Genomic DNA, 14838 nt, shown 5'->3' with positions numbered 1-14838 from the left:
TACAGAGTCCTGGAAATAATTCGTGGAATGAGAAGGTGGAGAGCCCTGGACACTCACATGGTAGAGATGGCATCATTTAGTATCTTCATATTGGCTCAAACACAGCTGCCTGAATTTCTGCTTTTTTATTTCTAGTTTAGATCATTTCCTGAACCGATGTTGTAATTTTTTTACTATCTGTATGAGGATTTCAATGAATCCATTCAAAGAGGGGACTCTCTAGAATCTATGGATATGACTAAAGTTAGCGCCCGGTCCGCCTGCAGGCCTCACTTGCCTGGTAATCTCAGAAAACTGCTGATACTTGAATGACTGAGCCCAGGGTCCTTCAACCTTTCTTTGTTTTCAATGCTTGCTACCAAAATGTATAGCAGTAGGTGTTCTGGGGCATATGAGATGAACTTTCAAAATGTAATAATTCATGGCCAAAAGAAAAGGGGGTCTTGGAATGTACCCATACAAATAGCAACAGCATTTCCTCCTTTATCTCTTTTCCAGCACAAGCATGACTTCATCGTGAAATCCAGGTGCACGGTCCTGATGTCACTCTGTCTTTGGTTACCACAGAAAGGCAGTCTATCCCCCAAAGCCAGAGAATGGAGTACATTGCTTCTATAAGCCATTTACTAAGTCAATACGCCAAGCAATGACTACATCTTTCTTTCTAATATGCAGCAGTATTATGCATTTAGCAGTATTATTCCTTCAACAGATGTGTCTTTTCATAGTCTTCTTCCCTTCTTAGAAACCTCGAGTTTTTCTTAATTGTGTGCTTATAAGCTGCAACGGCTTTGAAAGGTATTTCTGAACACACCCTGGCATCGTTCCATGCTGAGAGCTGAGTGACATGAAAACCCCAACATCATCGGGAACGGGAGCAGCGAGCTCCTCACATCAAGCACTCAATTAGCTTGTATTCTTTGAATAAATATGCTGTGCAGCCGATGCAGTCCTCCTCAGTGCTTTGATAGCCGACGCTTTGGAAACACCTGGAAGTTACTCGAATGTGTCTTTATTAGAAGTACAATAGGTAAGCAAGGAGCCCTTCACAGGCGGTCAACAGACTGTACAATGTGACAGCGAAGACACTGAAGGTCATGTCCCATTCCCTCCACATTAGTGTTCTGAATAACTAGGCATGTTAACCAGTGTTTTGCTCAGCACTTCCATTTATCAATAATAGGAAGCATTCACAAAGAATCAATATCTGAAGCACAACAGGCAACTACTAAACTTTAATGATTTCCTCAATGCTGAGTGTTAACAAAGGAAAACCCTGCTATTATATTTTTTTGAAAGGCACCAATGGTAGCTGGCAACCAAATTGATACTATTTTTTTTTCTTACTAAAAGTATAATAAGCTCTTGGGTCACCTTCAAAATATGGTCACATTCTTTCCCTGGAGTAGAGTTACCATGGGATCAAGTGACTGAGAAGGCTCAGAGAGGAAATAAAATGACTGCTCAGCAGGAACAGTGTGGCACTGCCATCCTCGCCTGCGTCTCTGCCCATAGCAAGGTCATGGAGATTCAGCGTGAGCCCAAGTGGTTCCACAGCAGCACACACTAACGGGCATGACCTTGGCACATGCCAGAGTCTGTCTGACAGCTGCATGTGCTTCAGCGAGAGCTCAGTAAGTGACCTGTCCAGTTCTGCAGGAGAAGCCTCGCCCTCTAATTTCCCACTGAGTCAGGAGGTCAAGTAAGAATTTCACTGATGTTTTTAAATAGTCTTGGCTCCAACCGGCGAACGTGGGTGAGGATTTTGGAGTGTGCCTGTGTGTGCCTGGCAGGGATCTGCAGGTCTCCAGCTGCTGCTGGAGGGGGGAATTTTAGAAGAGACTTCTTTAGCTGCCTGCAAGTGATGTCGGTGAAGTCTCTTTGCAACGGTTCAACCGAGGAGCTCGTGCACAAATGTGCAAATGGAACTATGGTATCTGATGATAACAGCAGGAATTGGCTTCTTTCTTTTATAGATAGGATAATTGACTTTGGGGTCTGTTGGGAGAGAGCACTTGCTCCTATGAATAAGTTATTTGGACCCCCTTTGAACAGCTCTTAGAAAAAGTGAGAAGGCAGCTGAACACTACAATTGCCTAACTACTCATTATCCCTGCCCTTGGCTATTTTTTCCAAATGGGGCAAGAGGAGGAAGGGGAGGAACTAGGGTTAGTTGGCTGCTGTGAATGAAGGGTTTGACTGATTCATCCCAATGGTGTTCTTTGCTTAGTGAGATTTTGGCACTTGGGCTAAGCTGCACTACACAGTGTATCATTGTAGCCTCACCCCGTTGGTCCTCTCTTTAGCAGGGATCAAACTTTGCCACACATGAAAGAAACCCATGTGGACCTGTCTCCTTCACTGACCTCGAGCTCCTTGGGAGAAGGAACAGGACGTTATTCCTCTCGGGTTCCCAGGCCAGGGTCCAGATGGGGGAAAGTGCTGATAAATGTAAGTTTAATTGGATTAAACTAAAAGTATTAAGATGAAGTTATCCAAGTTTTGGCTGCAACCCCAAATCCTAAGTCTTCCTATTTTTTGTTGTTCGGTATATTCTGCAGACTAATGTGGAAAAAAAAAAAAAAGAACAGAGCAATTGGCTCTTTGGGAGCTGAAGATTCTGTATCTTCTTCAATGCTACCTTTTCATTCTAAATTTTTTTTAACCCTAAATGAATACTAATGTCTTAGGGGCCTTGGCTGCTGTGTGGCAGTAAGATCCAATGACTCTGGGTGCACGAACCCTGCCATTGCTTGCCTGATATCTGCGTTGAACTACTTACTTAAGCTGTGTACTTTGAAAATAAAAAACAAAGTAAGTTTAATGTTTTTACAGAGACTTTTGTCCAAAAGATCTTTTAAATGTCAATAAATTCATTTTGTAAATGTCCACATGTAAAATCCAAGTAGCAAATATTCTCCTTTTTTGCATTTTAAAAGGGTACTTATTTCCCTGCCTCTTTTGGCCAGTGCCCCCACCTCTATACACACACACACACACACACACACACACACACACACTGATTAGCTTATCTCTGAGAAGGCAAATCCAGGAAGGAAGAAAAGTGGAATTATAATGGGGTGATTTGATTACGGGCTAGTATCTTTAGCAAAGCCATGCAGAGAGAGGATTGATGGTGGGAAAGGGATGGGAAAGAAGGTTGAAACTACACACTGAAATCAGTTCCGTTTTATTATCTGAAAGTCATCATGCCACCCCTGTTACTCACCTCCAGACACAAACACGAGCAGTTTTAATTACTACCTTTTAGGCATGTTTTAAAGGAAAAATTCCTATGACTGTTTCCCCAGCACTTGAAGGGAAGGCTCTGCCTGTTTTGGTCCTTGACAACGTGGAGCCCAGCTCCCCCTTGCCCTTTGGTCCCAAGTCATGCTCAGAGACTGACATAGAATTTGTCTTGCTTCTTGCCACCTGGTCGCAGGTGGCCAATACAAGGGTAGAAACCATCTGAAACCGAATGATTACCATTGCTTCATACTGGACACACAGTGCATACTTAGTAAATATTTTGACTTTTGAATTACATCAAATCCCGATCTGTTATTCACTCTACCTAGGGCTGAATCTCATTGCTCCTTAGAAGAACTAGATCAATTGGTTCTCCTTAGTGAAAACCAAAAGCCTGCTTCAATTTTTTGTTTAGAAGGAGATGGACATAACATCCTGGAGGTTACTGTGAACCCCTCCCATGGATGGATGCTCGACAGCAATACAGCAAACAGTAACAAAAGCATTGATAAATACCAACAGTTGGAGAAGGCAGCTTAGACTAGAGGAGTACCCCAGTTGACAGAATCCAGATGAGCTGGCTCCGAGTCTCGCCTTTGGTGCCCAGTCAGCTGTGTTTTTTGTCCTTCAGGTAGCTGAAGAGCATCTCCAGGCCTCCCTCCACCAGCTCCGGCAGGGGCTTGGATAAAGGGTTGTGGGAAATGTGGAGCCCTTTGTCCATGGGATTCCAGGCAATCCTTGCCAACCTGTTCAGCAGGTAGAGCTCCTCCGGGAGGGTCTGGATGTCATTGTTGTTTAGGTTCAGCAGCTCTAGGCTCGCGATTAGGCAAAGTGACCTCGGGAAGGAGTGGATGTTATTGCTCTCGGCAATGAAGATCTGCAGGCTGGCCAGGCACTGGATGCTCTCGGCGATGTTTTCCAAGCGATTTGAGCCCACATGCAAGAAGTCCAGCTCCTTCAGCGAGAACACACAGATGGGGATATGCGCAAAGTAGTTGTTGCTGAGGTTCAGCTTCTTCAATCTGGAGAGGTCAGAGAAGCTGGCGGGAAGCTGGGACAGGCAGTTGTGCGACAAACTCAGCACTTCCAGGCTTCTGCACAGGCTCAGCTCAGCCGGCACCTCGGTCAGGCAGTTCATGTTGACAAACAGGACTTTGAGGCTCTGGAGGAGGCTGATTTCTCTGGGCAGACTCTTCAGGCGATTGCCACACAAATTGAGGACCACGATGTGGGTCAGTTTCCCCACCTCGGGAGGGAGAACCCGGAGCTGGTTATGAGACAGATTGAGTTTCTGGACCTCGGACAAGCCCCACAGAAAATCTGGGATGTCCGTCATCCCTTTGGTGACCAAGCTGAAGCTGACGTGGCGCATACCCCGCTTCAACAGGGACCGCGGGTCCTTTCCCAAGAGTAGGGTATCATCCCATGAAGAAAACCTCTGTCTCCTCCCCAGGAGCATCTTCTTGGGGTCCTTGTCCTTGGGGTTGGCCCTTGACTGCCTCGCCCCCATAGTGTCTTCCGTGCCCCTCTCTCTTCTCTGCCACCTTCAGGGTTGAGAGTTTGTCCTGCCCCAGTTGCAAAAAGCCAGACTGCTGCAGGCAGGGGCCGTATGGTGACAGCAGACTTGTGACCAGGAGGTCGCAATGTGGAGAGAACTGACAGGAGAGTCCCGGTGAGACTTTGCTTGTGTCCAAGACTGGTTCCTGGGTGGCTCCCGGAGAGCTGTGCCTGTCCCCAAGGGTGGGTTTTACACAGTTTCTGTCTGAGCAGGCAGGCTGTAATGATATACTTGTCCCTGAGGCTTCCAAACAGAACTACTCAGTTCCCTCTGAATGCCACAAGGCAGCTGTCACTGTCACTCTGCCTGAGTTTTATTGACCTGGTATGTGCAAACAGGTCACAGGGTGGCTGCATATAACTTTACCCTCTCAGCTTTTCTTGAGTATCACAGTTGAGCAAGGTGAATAACAAGCCCATTTCTAAAAAAGAAGTGAAACTGAAAAAAACAAAGCCATCCATGCCAATAGCAGTCTGCAGGGTTGTGGGAACTCACCCTGGACAACTCAAAAGTGTGACCAAGTTAGGTCTAGTGACACAGCTGAGTGTCCAAAGCTAAAGATCATCAGATGGTGTCATCATCCCCACTGCAAATGCTGAAGAACCGTGTATTTGTGGGAAAGTAACAAAAGCAGCCCAGACACTTGGAACCTCAGGAGCAAGAGGATTTTACACTACAACTTGTCAGAGGTGATTTAATGAGGAGGGTGTAAAGAAGGGTCTAGACCTCCAACTCCTGTTTCAGCCTGGTTCTTCTGTTTCCCAGGGGCCTCTGTGAGTTTTGCAGGATAATTCTAAATTCTAAATGCTTAACGGGCATTTAAAGCCTTAGTAATCATAGGTGCCCATTGTCCCAGAAGGATATGTGAATTCTACCTGGCTACATCTTTCTCTCTCCTAGAAAAAGTTAACTTATACCTCAACTCAATTGTTGGTGTTATGGGCTGGGATACATCACCCCACTGCAAATGTGTCATGTTGAAATCCTAACTCCCAGTGCCTCAGAATGCGACAGTGTTTGGAGGTGGGCATGGAAGACACAAGGTGAAGACCACCATCTGCAAACCAAGGAGAGAGGCCTCTAAAGAAACCAATGCCAGATCTCAGGCTTCTAGTCTTCAGAACTGAGAGAAGTTAATTTTTGTTGTTTGAGTCTGGTACTTTGTTCTAGCAGCCTTGGCAAATTAACCCAGCCGGGAAGGGGACAGACACTTGTGTAGGTGAAAAAATTCTAAAAATAGGCAGTGATTAAAGAGAGAAGAAAAAGCAAGGTGATGACATGGGTTCTGAGAAAAGGGCTGGTGGTCCATGTCCGGGGCTGATTTGGCCCGGAAGCATGTGGGTTTTGCTGGCAGCTGCACTGGAGAGTAACGCTGCTCTGTGCCCCTGACCTTGAAGAACTATCTACCAGCCCAGGAGCTCCAGCTGGTCCTTGGCTGGGTGCAGCCCAGGAACCTGTAAGTCCAGCTCCACTGAGGGGGTGTCTCTGGGTAGGAGGAGTGGCAGAGGGTGCACTCTCTCTCTCCACTTGGCATTGAAACATCTGACCCCTTTGGACTGAGTCAGTCCCAGAATTCTTGGATAAATGTGAAAATATCAGAAGTTCCCCCCTGCCAGGGGCATTTAAGTGTTTTAGCTATTAACCAGACCTAAAATAATAATAATAATAATAATAATAATAATAATAATAATAATGCTAAAATTTGTACCCTAAGTTTTTAGAGCAAAGCACACCTTGTCTACATAAATTTTCTAAGACAATACAGGTCTACTGTTAAAGAAAAAAAGTTTCACTTCCTCTTTCCTTACTGAACATGAGAAGTTGTACTGGAGTACCTGAAACATGAGGAGTGGCAGGAGCTGAGATGTTCTGAGGAAGAGGCAACAGCTTTTTTTTCAATTTTTTTTGTAGTGATTATTTTTCTCTTTTCTTAATACATTTTCCCAGTAAATATTTTTGAGCACTTATTAACAGTCAATAACTATTAAATGTTTACTTTGCGAAAGTAATCATAGAATTGCTTTATTTTCAGGATGGGTATTAAAATTCTCTCTATTTTATAGATGAAAAAACAAAGAGAGAGGTCAAGTTACTTAGGCAGAATCAACTCAGTTGTTCAAGGTCAAGTGAAGAGTCAATGACAGAATCAAACCCTGTTAGTCCAAGCTGGGAACCACAAGAAGACTCTTGGCTTACACCTGTAGACTTAAAATAACTGACAAGGGCATAGTTCCTTATTTTCAAGTGCTTTGGGGTAGGGCTACTTCTTGCGTGGAAATTAAAGCATAATTAGTCATTAACCGCACTCACTCTATCACCAACACAACCAAGAAGAGTAAAATTAAGAGTAGTAGATTCTGATTCCTTCCAAAAATATTTCTGGTATTCTGCAGTGTGGTTCTCAAGTATCAAATGGATAAGCTGTGTAAGTAGCTGATTTGGTTTCTTCTAGCTTTTTGAAATGCAAATACTGTCCACTTAGTCAATCATGGTTATGCAGTCAGAACATAACTCACCTAGGGGACGTTCGTTGTTTGGGGCCTCCGTTTCCTCATCTATGAAATGGGACTGTCTGGAACCCCTGAATCGCCTAAAGCTCCTGTCTACTCTGTGAATCTGATTCTCACTATAAACAGGACTTCTGTGGAGAATGAAAGCTCACATTTCATCCTTTTGGGGCAAAAAGTACATAAAATTGGAGACAACTTTCATTTTGGTAACTTTGATGTTGATTTCTGGGGAATAAATAGCAATAAGGAATGGTATATTTTGCTAGCAGAAACTCCTCAAAGCTCTCTCAATGGGAGGGACAAGCCTCAAAATAAAGCACCGTTGAACCATTTTCTGAAATTCCAAGGCCTGGTTAGGAATGTGATTGTCTTTAAAACCTAAGGCAGCTATAGAGTAATTGAAACACACTGAGATAGGCCCAATGTGGTGGCTGCATTTTTCCAATTGATTATTATTCCAAAATATAAAAGTTAACATAGATTGTTTCTTTAATGCTAAGTAAAATAAGACTGAAATGATAAATATAAAAGAAGGGCTTACGAAGACATCTGAAGCTACTCCTGAATTCACGATAAGAGAGTGTCTATTAAAAACAATTCTCTCTATTCTCACAATGACTTTTCAGCATGCATCCACACACCTGTTAATTTTAGGAGAAAGAATATGTATGTTCAAGTACTTTATTGAAAGAATCCTTTCACTAACTAGAATTTTTTAATAGAAAAATATATAAAAAGATAGAATCAATCCAGTACATATTTTCATATATAAATTTACATCTTTTTCCTATGCATATCTATCTCAATCTTTTATAATTAAAAAAAATCCATTGTAGCCCAGTGCTATGGTTTGCATATGGTGTGACCACAGGCCTCCATGTGCTGGAAGCTTTGTCCCCAGAGTAGAAGTATTGGGAGTTGGTTTGGAATCTTGAGGCGATGGGCCTGGTAGAGGTCAGTTGAGGGTACTTCCCTGGGAAAAGGATTGAAGAAGTTCTCCAAGGGCCTTTGGTAGTTCTGTAGGGAGTTGTAATAAAAGCCAAGTCTGCTCCACCCCCCAGCTCCCTTACTTCCTACCTTACCATGTGATTACTTGCTGTTGCATGCTTTCTCTGTTGTCATCCACTATGATGAGATGCATTCAAAAGGTCCCTCATCAGAACTGGGCACCATGCCCTTAAACCTCCAAAAGTGTGAGCTAAATAAACCTCTTTCCATCATTACTCTCCTGTCTCAGGTATTTCCTTATAGCAAGGAAAACCTGACTCATACAACCAGAGCTTATGGCAAAAGCTTCTGAGACTAATGTTTTCTTAAGGAGCACAACCCCAGGTAAGCAACAGAAAGGGGGAGTTTGGAAGTAGGACAAGGAAGGAGAGCAATAAGTAATGCAATCTGAGCTGGTCACATCTCTTTCACCAAGCACAACAACCTGTTGCTAGCTTTTGCCAACATCTACAGAGATGCCATATTAAACCACTGTGACTCAGAACAATCCATGTCTAAGCATCCTAAAAGTCATACAATAATAAACCCCAAAGTATATTATTAAATTTCTCCAACTCATGATTATTAGTGATGGTGGATGGTAGGATCTCAATAAATGATATTTGTTCCAAAAATGGTAATTATCATACACATGGAGTCCCCTACCCATGCCCATATGCATGCCTCTAGAGTTATTTAAGGAACAATCTCTGTGTGTTTGATTTTCTTTTGTCCTGATCATGAACTTCACATTTTATTGAAGGTCAATCAAACCTAGAGCTATGATGCTTCCTGCATTTATCTTGCATTCACTTTGTATTTACCGTGTCTTTAGTTAATGTCCACAGTTGTTTGGGATCCTTTCATATGTTTTATCTGATACTCATAAGACTTAGAAGGTTGCTATTATTAACTTCATGTAAATACAAGGAGGCCAGGCTTCCGTGGGGTTAAATGATCTCCAAGTTACAAAACTAGTTAGTGTCAGTGCAGGGTCAACAATCAGGTCTTCTGATTCTGACTCCTGTTCTCTCTTTACCATGTGAATACCATGTTCTCCTGCAGTTATTATTTTTTTTTTGTCTTAGTGAAGTGGCCTATTATTATTCTGATTAAAGTAAGCTTCTAGCACATAGCCTGTAGGTTAGCAGCACAAGCTCTGGTTGCCTTACAACTTGGGTTTTAATCCTGGATTTGATACTTAAATGCTGTGTGACCTAGGGCAAGCTACTTAGTTCATCTGTGCTCTGATTCTTCAGATATAAAACTGAGATGATAATAGTACCTATGGTATAAGGTAGCTGTGGGAATTGAATGACTCAATACATAGAAAACACATAGAGCAGGGCTCCCTGCACAGCCAGGATACCTGATGAAGCATGAAGAAGATGGTCAATTCCGTGGCTGTCCCTGGGCGCTCTGGGCTGAGCACCTTCACTAGCACAGGGCGAGCTTGGTTGTTTTCTTCCCTATGGTCTTTCTCATAACCACCCCACACCCAGCTCTGCCTGGGGTCATGCCTGCTTTTTTTGAGTGTGTGAAATTTTAACGCCAGGTTCTCAGGGAGACCAAATCAAACTGCTATTCACTGGAAAACACGCTCCTCTTGCTCCGTTTATTTAGCTGATCATTCCGCTCACATTAGCTGTTGACTCAATTAGATGGCAAACTTCTTGTCTCCTCTCTCCTGAGTCCTGGAACAATTCTGAGGATACAGTAGGTGCTCAATAAATGCTCACTGAAATCAACATCCATTTGCACCCTGAAGGGAGTTTGTGGTGAGAAAAGAGCGATGCAGAAGGCTCCTGAACACCTGGTGTGCATTGAATTGCTTCTCTGTGACCATGTGTTGATGTTTGCTTAAGAGAGCAGGCTTTTCCGTATCATCTGTGTATGGGGATCACAGAATCCCTGATTTAACCTCCCTTGCCAGGGCTCTGTGAACAAAAGCGTTGTCCGACCAGCTAATCTATTTCATCTTTAAGGAGATGCCTCAGCACCCTGTCAGGGAAGAATGACCCTGCTTCTGATCAGACAGTGCGGCTTGGCCCCGCCATGTCCTCTGTAATTGGGGATAATTATGCTTCCTCTTCCTGCATCTGTTGTGAATATAAAATGGAAGGACTTAAATAAATCCAGTAGCACAGCATCTAATGCACAAGGGCCCCCTACAGCCATTGTGCATCCCACTGTCATTCATCATGGCCAGAAGGTTCTAGAAATCTGTTCCCTACTGCTGAAAGGCCCTCCAATGCACACTTGTGCCTACAGACTGTTCTTGCAGGCCTTGGCCACGTGCTCACCTGCGTCACAGTCTCATTCGCCTCTTGGTGCACACACACTCTGTGTTCCAGACACTGAGGTGGCAAGTGGCCCCTCTGCTCGCCCCTTGGGGTTTCAGGATACTGCTCCTTTGTTTGTGCTGGTCCCTTATTCCACATGGCTCTCACCTCTTGTGCACCCATAAAAGGCACAGGGTCACCTCCTGAGGGAAGATTTCCAGGCCCGACTGGGTGTCACTCATCCCTCCCAGAGCTTCCTGGACTCACCACCCCATATGGCAACCAACATAAACAGGGCCAATTTTACCACTTGGGCAATGTTTAGCAATGTTTGCAGATAGATTTGGCCATCAATTTTAGGGGACAATTACTGTCATCTGCTGGGCAGAGTCCAGGGCTGCTGCTGACCTCCTACAATGCTCAGGTCAGCCCCCATGACAAAGAACTATCCAGCCCAGATTTCCATAATATAGACATTGAGAAATGCCACCACACTGGAAACTGCAGCTGGTCTCCTCCATTTTGCGCTGTCTTCTGCATCCGACTATAAATACGTTTTCTCAGGAGGGACCTAAATCTCCTTCATCGTTTTTGGTTCTCCAGAGTATAGGAATTGCCTACCCCAGGATGTCCTCTTGTTTCTGAATCAAGCCCACTGGGATTTGAGAGGTCCCTTCTCTATCCTCCCAGGGAATCCTCCTGACCACAAACATTCATAAACCCTGCTTTGTTTATCAACTTTCCAAGGTCTGTGTGCTCAGAGTGACGTCACTGGTACTACGCATTCAGGAAGTATAAAACCTGAACAAGGAAATCCTCTACAAACTTAAGTTAGTGGAATCTTCATTACGCAAACCAACTGATTAACTAACTTTAAATGGCTCTCAAAATATAATTAAAAGGGAATAATTGTAAAGAAGACATGAAGAAGTACTGATTATGCTTTACAATGTTTGCAGCTATATCCCATGTCTTATTAAGTAAACTTACTCTCCACATGCACACATTTTTTATAGTTGTGATCCTCCTCTCTTGTTCTCATCTCCTTGTCAGTCAGACAAGCTCACTGGCCTCTTTCTCCAGCATGCAGGACTGGACCCCCCATCAGAGCTGTGTTCTACTGTCTTGAAGTATCTCCCAGAGAAAGGCTCCTGGGCACCTACCTACTACCCAGCTAAGTTCCTAAGGGAGGGGTTTGCATGGGGTACTGAGAATTGATGGAGTCCCCACCTCCCAGTTCAGAAGCTGGATATAGAAGGATGGTTTTTCCAACTTCCTGTCTGGTTGCCTTATGAGGTCATAAGTCCAACCAAAAAGCCCAGAGCCAATCAAGGTGAGGTGAGAAATTCCTGAATTTGATTGAACAGAAACCAAACATTACTGCAAAATCACCAAATTTATCTACAGTTTTACGGATGCTCTTGTGCATATTTTTAGTTATTGGGCAGCAATGATATTTAAGTTTTGTCATAAGAAAACAAGACACTTATTTTTGCATAGCTCACAGTGACTGAAAATCATGCATGCTGTATCTAAGAGCCTTTCAAATATCAAAAACAAAACTAATGAAAACATTATGGGGAAAAAAGCAAAACATACTTTTTTGAAAGGAAAAGAAAATCAACTTTTGCCATGAGTTGTGGCTTCATAAAATTTGTATATTTGGATTCAATTTTTCCTGTAGTTCAGTAAATTGAAACATGTCATGATGACTTTGGTGCAGTTCATATCCCTGTAAATATATTTGCCCTTCAAGAAACAAACATGTCCCACAGGAAGAAGTCTAGAAAGGTAACTTCTACCCCAAAAATCTCTTCTATCACTTTGTAAGCATATGAAATACCCAGGCATAGGATTGAATTTTCTTTCAGAGGTATATTAGTTTACTTTACATCACTGTGACAAAATGCCTAGAAAGAAAAAAAAAGAGAAATGAGGTAAAATGTTATCATTTGGAAATTATTATTCAATGGACAATAAAATAAGTTGAAATTATTTCATCAATGAGAAAGCAAATTATACGTATCACACAGTGGGAGATGGGAGCACATAGGAAACTGAAGTTTTCAATTGTATTGGACATACCTAAAAGGAGTTAGCTTTGTGTATTTGAGAAGTGGGATGGAGAATGAGAAAGTGTGGTGGAGGCAGAAGTTGGTGAAAGTAAAACTTTTTCATTTTTGCAAACCTATTGCTCAGTACACGATTCTCACTCCTATGAAGGCATCTGATATCTTGGGAAAAATCTCAGGAGCACGTGACAACTCTCTCCACGTGGCGTGGAAATTCACTTTCTCTCCATTCTCTCCTTCAATGACGTTTTTCAGTGTTTTTAATTGTTTTCAAAACTCTCTTGAGTTTCCAACCACCTCCTTTAGAAAAATAGAAAGAAAAGAGAAAATGCTCAATGAGCCTCAGGGAGGTTTGATTTTGATTCCTCCTTATTTTTATTGCACTTGGTGCATCAAATCTGGGCATGCAAACACTTGGTTTTCCTTTACCTTTCAGGTTTGACCTCAGGAGAGAATTTTAGAGCTGGCAGAACTCTGAGGCCCATGTCACCAGATGTTCCAGCTGTAGTGGAAGGGTCTGGAGAGGCACAAAATGAAGTGCGTCACTCAAGGTCAAGTGCATCACTCAATTCAAACAGGTGATTAGAGGTGAGGCTGAGTCAAGGACATGGTCTCTGGACACCTCATCTGGTGCATTTTGCGCTTGAGCAGAGTGGATCCTCAAGATCTTATAGCTCCACTTTCCCTGTGGGACTGGGGAGCTTAGAAGACAGTGTGTTGGGGACCAGGAAAAGATGGCGGGGCAGAGCCTATCACCAAAGCATGATAGAGCTCCCCCCACCCGCCTGGCCGCCCAGACACACCCCATGCACTGGGTACCTCTCCAAGTCAAGATCTTACCTACATTTTGTTTCTTCTGTTCTTATTTTATCATTCTCTTTAATAACACAGCATTTTTCCTTTAAAATATAAAATTGTTGTTTTTTAAAAAAGGAAAGATAAGAAAACCTAGAGAAAGGATTTGAAAAAGATTCAACAGAGCCCAGAAAAAGAGAAAGACAGACAGGGGTAATGGGCGGGGGAAGGGAAGGAGGGAGGGAAGGAGGAAAGAAAGAAGGGAGGGAGGGAGTCTGTTTCATGTTAACTTCAAAATCTTGGACGTGCCCTGGAAAGACTAATTTTCTTGGTGGTTGACAAGAACTGGGAAGTAGAAAAGTTTACTGGCAACTCAGGAAGTCTGGGCACTTCGGTGGCAGACCCGGAGTGGGAGGGCTGCCCCTTAGACACATAGACAGGTACATCTGATCCTTACTCACATCCCAGATTCCCACGTGTCCTCATAGGACACAGCATAGAAGCAGATGCCTCTTGCTAGCTGTGGCTCTCAGGCAGTATGCACGTCTCCTTCCTGATTTCCCATCTTCCCTCTGACAATATCTGTCCCCAGAAGAGTTGTCTTGACTTTTAGAGAAAAGGAGACTTGGAAGGGGAGGGTGATGGCTGGTGGCTGGGAGGACTGTCTCACAGGTAAATGGGGCAAGTGTCATAGGAAGAGCATCTTGGAGATCACATTTCTGTTTCCTTTACACCTGATTTTAAAGATCCTGGTTCTTTTGACATGAGTACACATGCATGTTTTCTACCCTCACCTTAGAGAATGATCTCTCTATAAGTTGATTCCTCATTCAGAATGATCACTTCTTTTCAGACACAAAGGGAGAGAAGCCGAAGTTGGTTTGTTTTGTCAAGGGGCTGGCCTACATTCCTGGAGCCCCATTTCTCCCTTGTGGGTTGAACTGTAAGGGTCAAGTGCCCCTTTAGCATAGCGTCTGGCACACAGGACATGCTCAATAAATGATAACTGCTATTATTTTCATTGTCTTATTTCTCCCTTATAAAATTACAGAGGTGACTTATCAACTCTTAGGCCTCTCATTAAATGAAATCAGGGCAGGCATAATGGACCAGGAAGTACAGTAGGAAAATGTGGCCCTGGGCATCAAAGGAATTGAATCTGCTTTGTCTTCTCTTGTTCTCTTTCCAATCAGTGTAGTTTATTATGCTTGACACCCGGTGTTTCCACCTCTCGATGTCTTCTTCGGTCCCACACTATGGGAGCCACTGTGGCATGTGCTAAGGGGGGGCACCAGAATGTTGTCAAGCCCTAAAGCAGCAGCAGGAGTAAGGGGGGCTGGGGAGGGGAGGCTGAAGATTGAAGATGCTGTTTGAAATTAGGAGGG

General features: G+C 43.5%; 1 protein-coding gene across 1 annotated transcript; it reads right to left on the bottom strand.

Moving 5' to 3' along the window:
* Window positions 1-3725: 3725 nt before the first annotated feature.
* Lrrc30 (leucine rich repeat containing 30) lies at window positions 3726-4763 on the bottom strand. Its single transcript, XM_027942889.2, has one exon. It carries the CDS (start codon window positions 4757-4759, stop codon window positions 3857-3859), a length of 903 nt encoding a protein of 300 aa, XP_027798690.1. The 5' UTR covers window positions 4760-4763; the 3' UTR covers window positions 3726-3856.
* Between the last annotated feature and the right edge of the window lie 10075 nt (window positions 4764-14838).

Source organism: Marmota flaviventris, chromosome 16 (assembly GCF_047511675.1).
Source record: "Marmota flaviventris isolate mMarFla1 chromosome 16, mMarFla1.hap1, whole genome shotgun sequence".
NCBI classification, from domain to species: Eukaryota; Metazoa; Chordata; class Mammalia; order Rodentia; family Sciuridae; genus Marmota; species Marmota flaviventris.
This window is presented reverse-complemented; position numbering and strand designations above follow the sequence as displayed.

Bases quoted from the DNA above. Each gene is read 5' to 3' on its own strand.
- Lrrc30 (XM_027942889.2), bottom strand. From the start codon at position 4,759: ATGGGGGCGAGGCAGTCAAGGGCCAACCCCAAGGACAAGGACCCCAAG.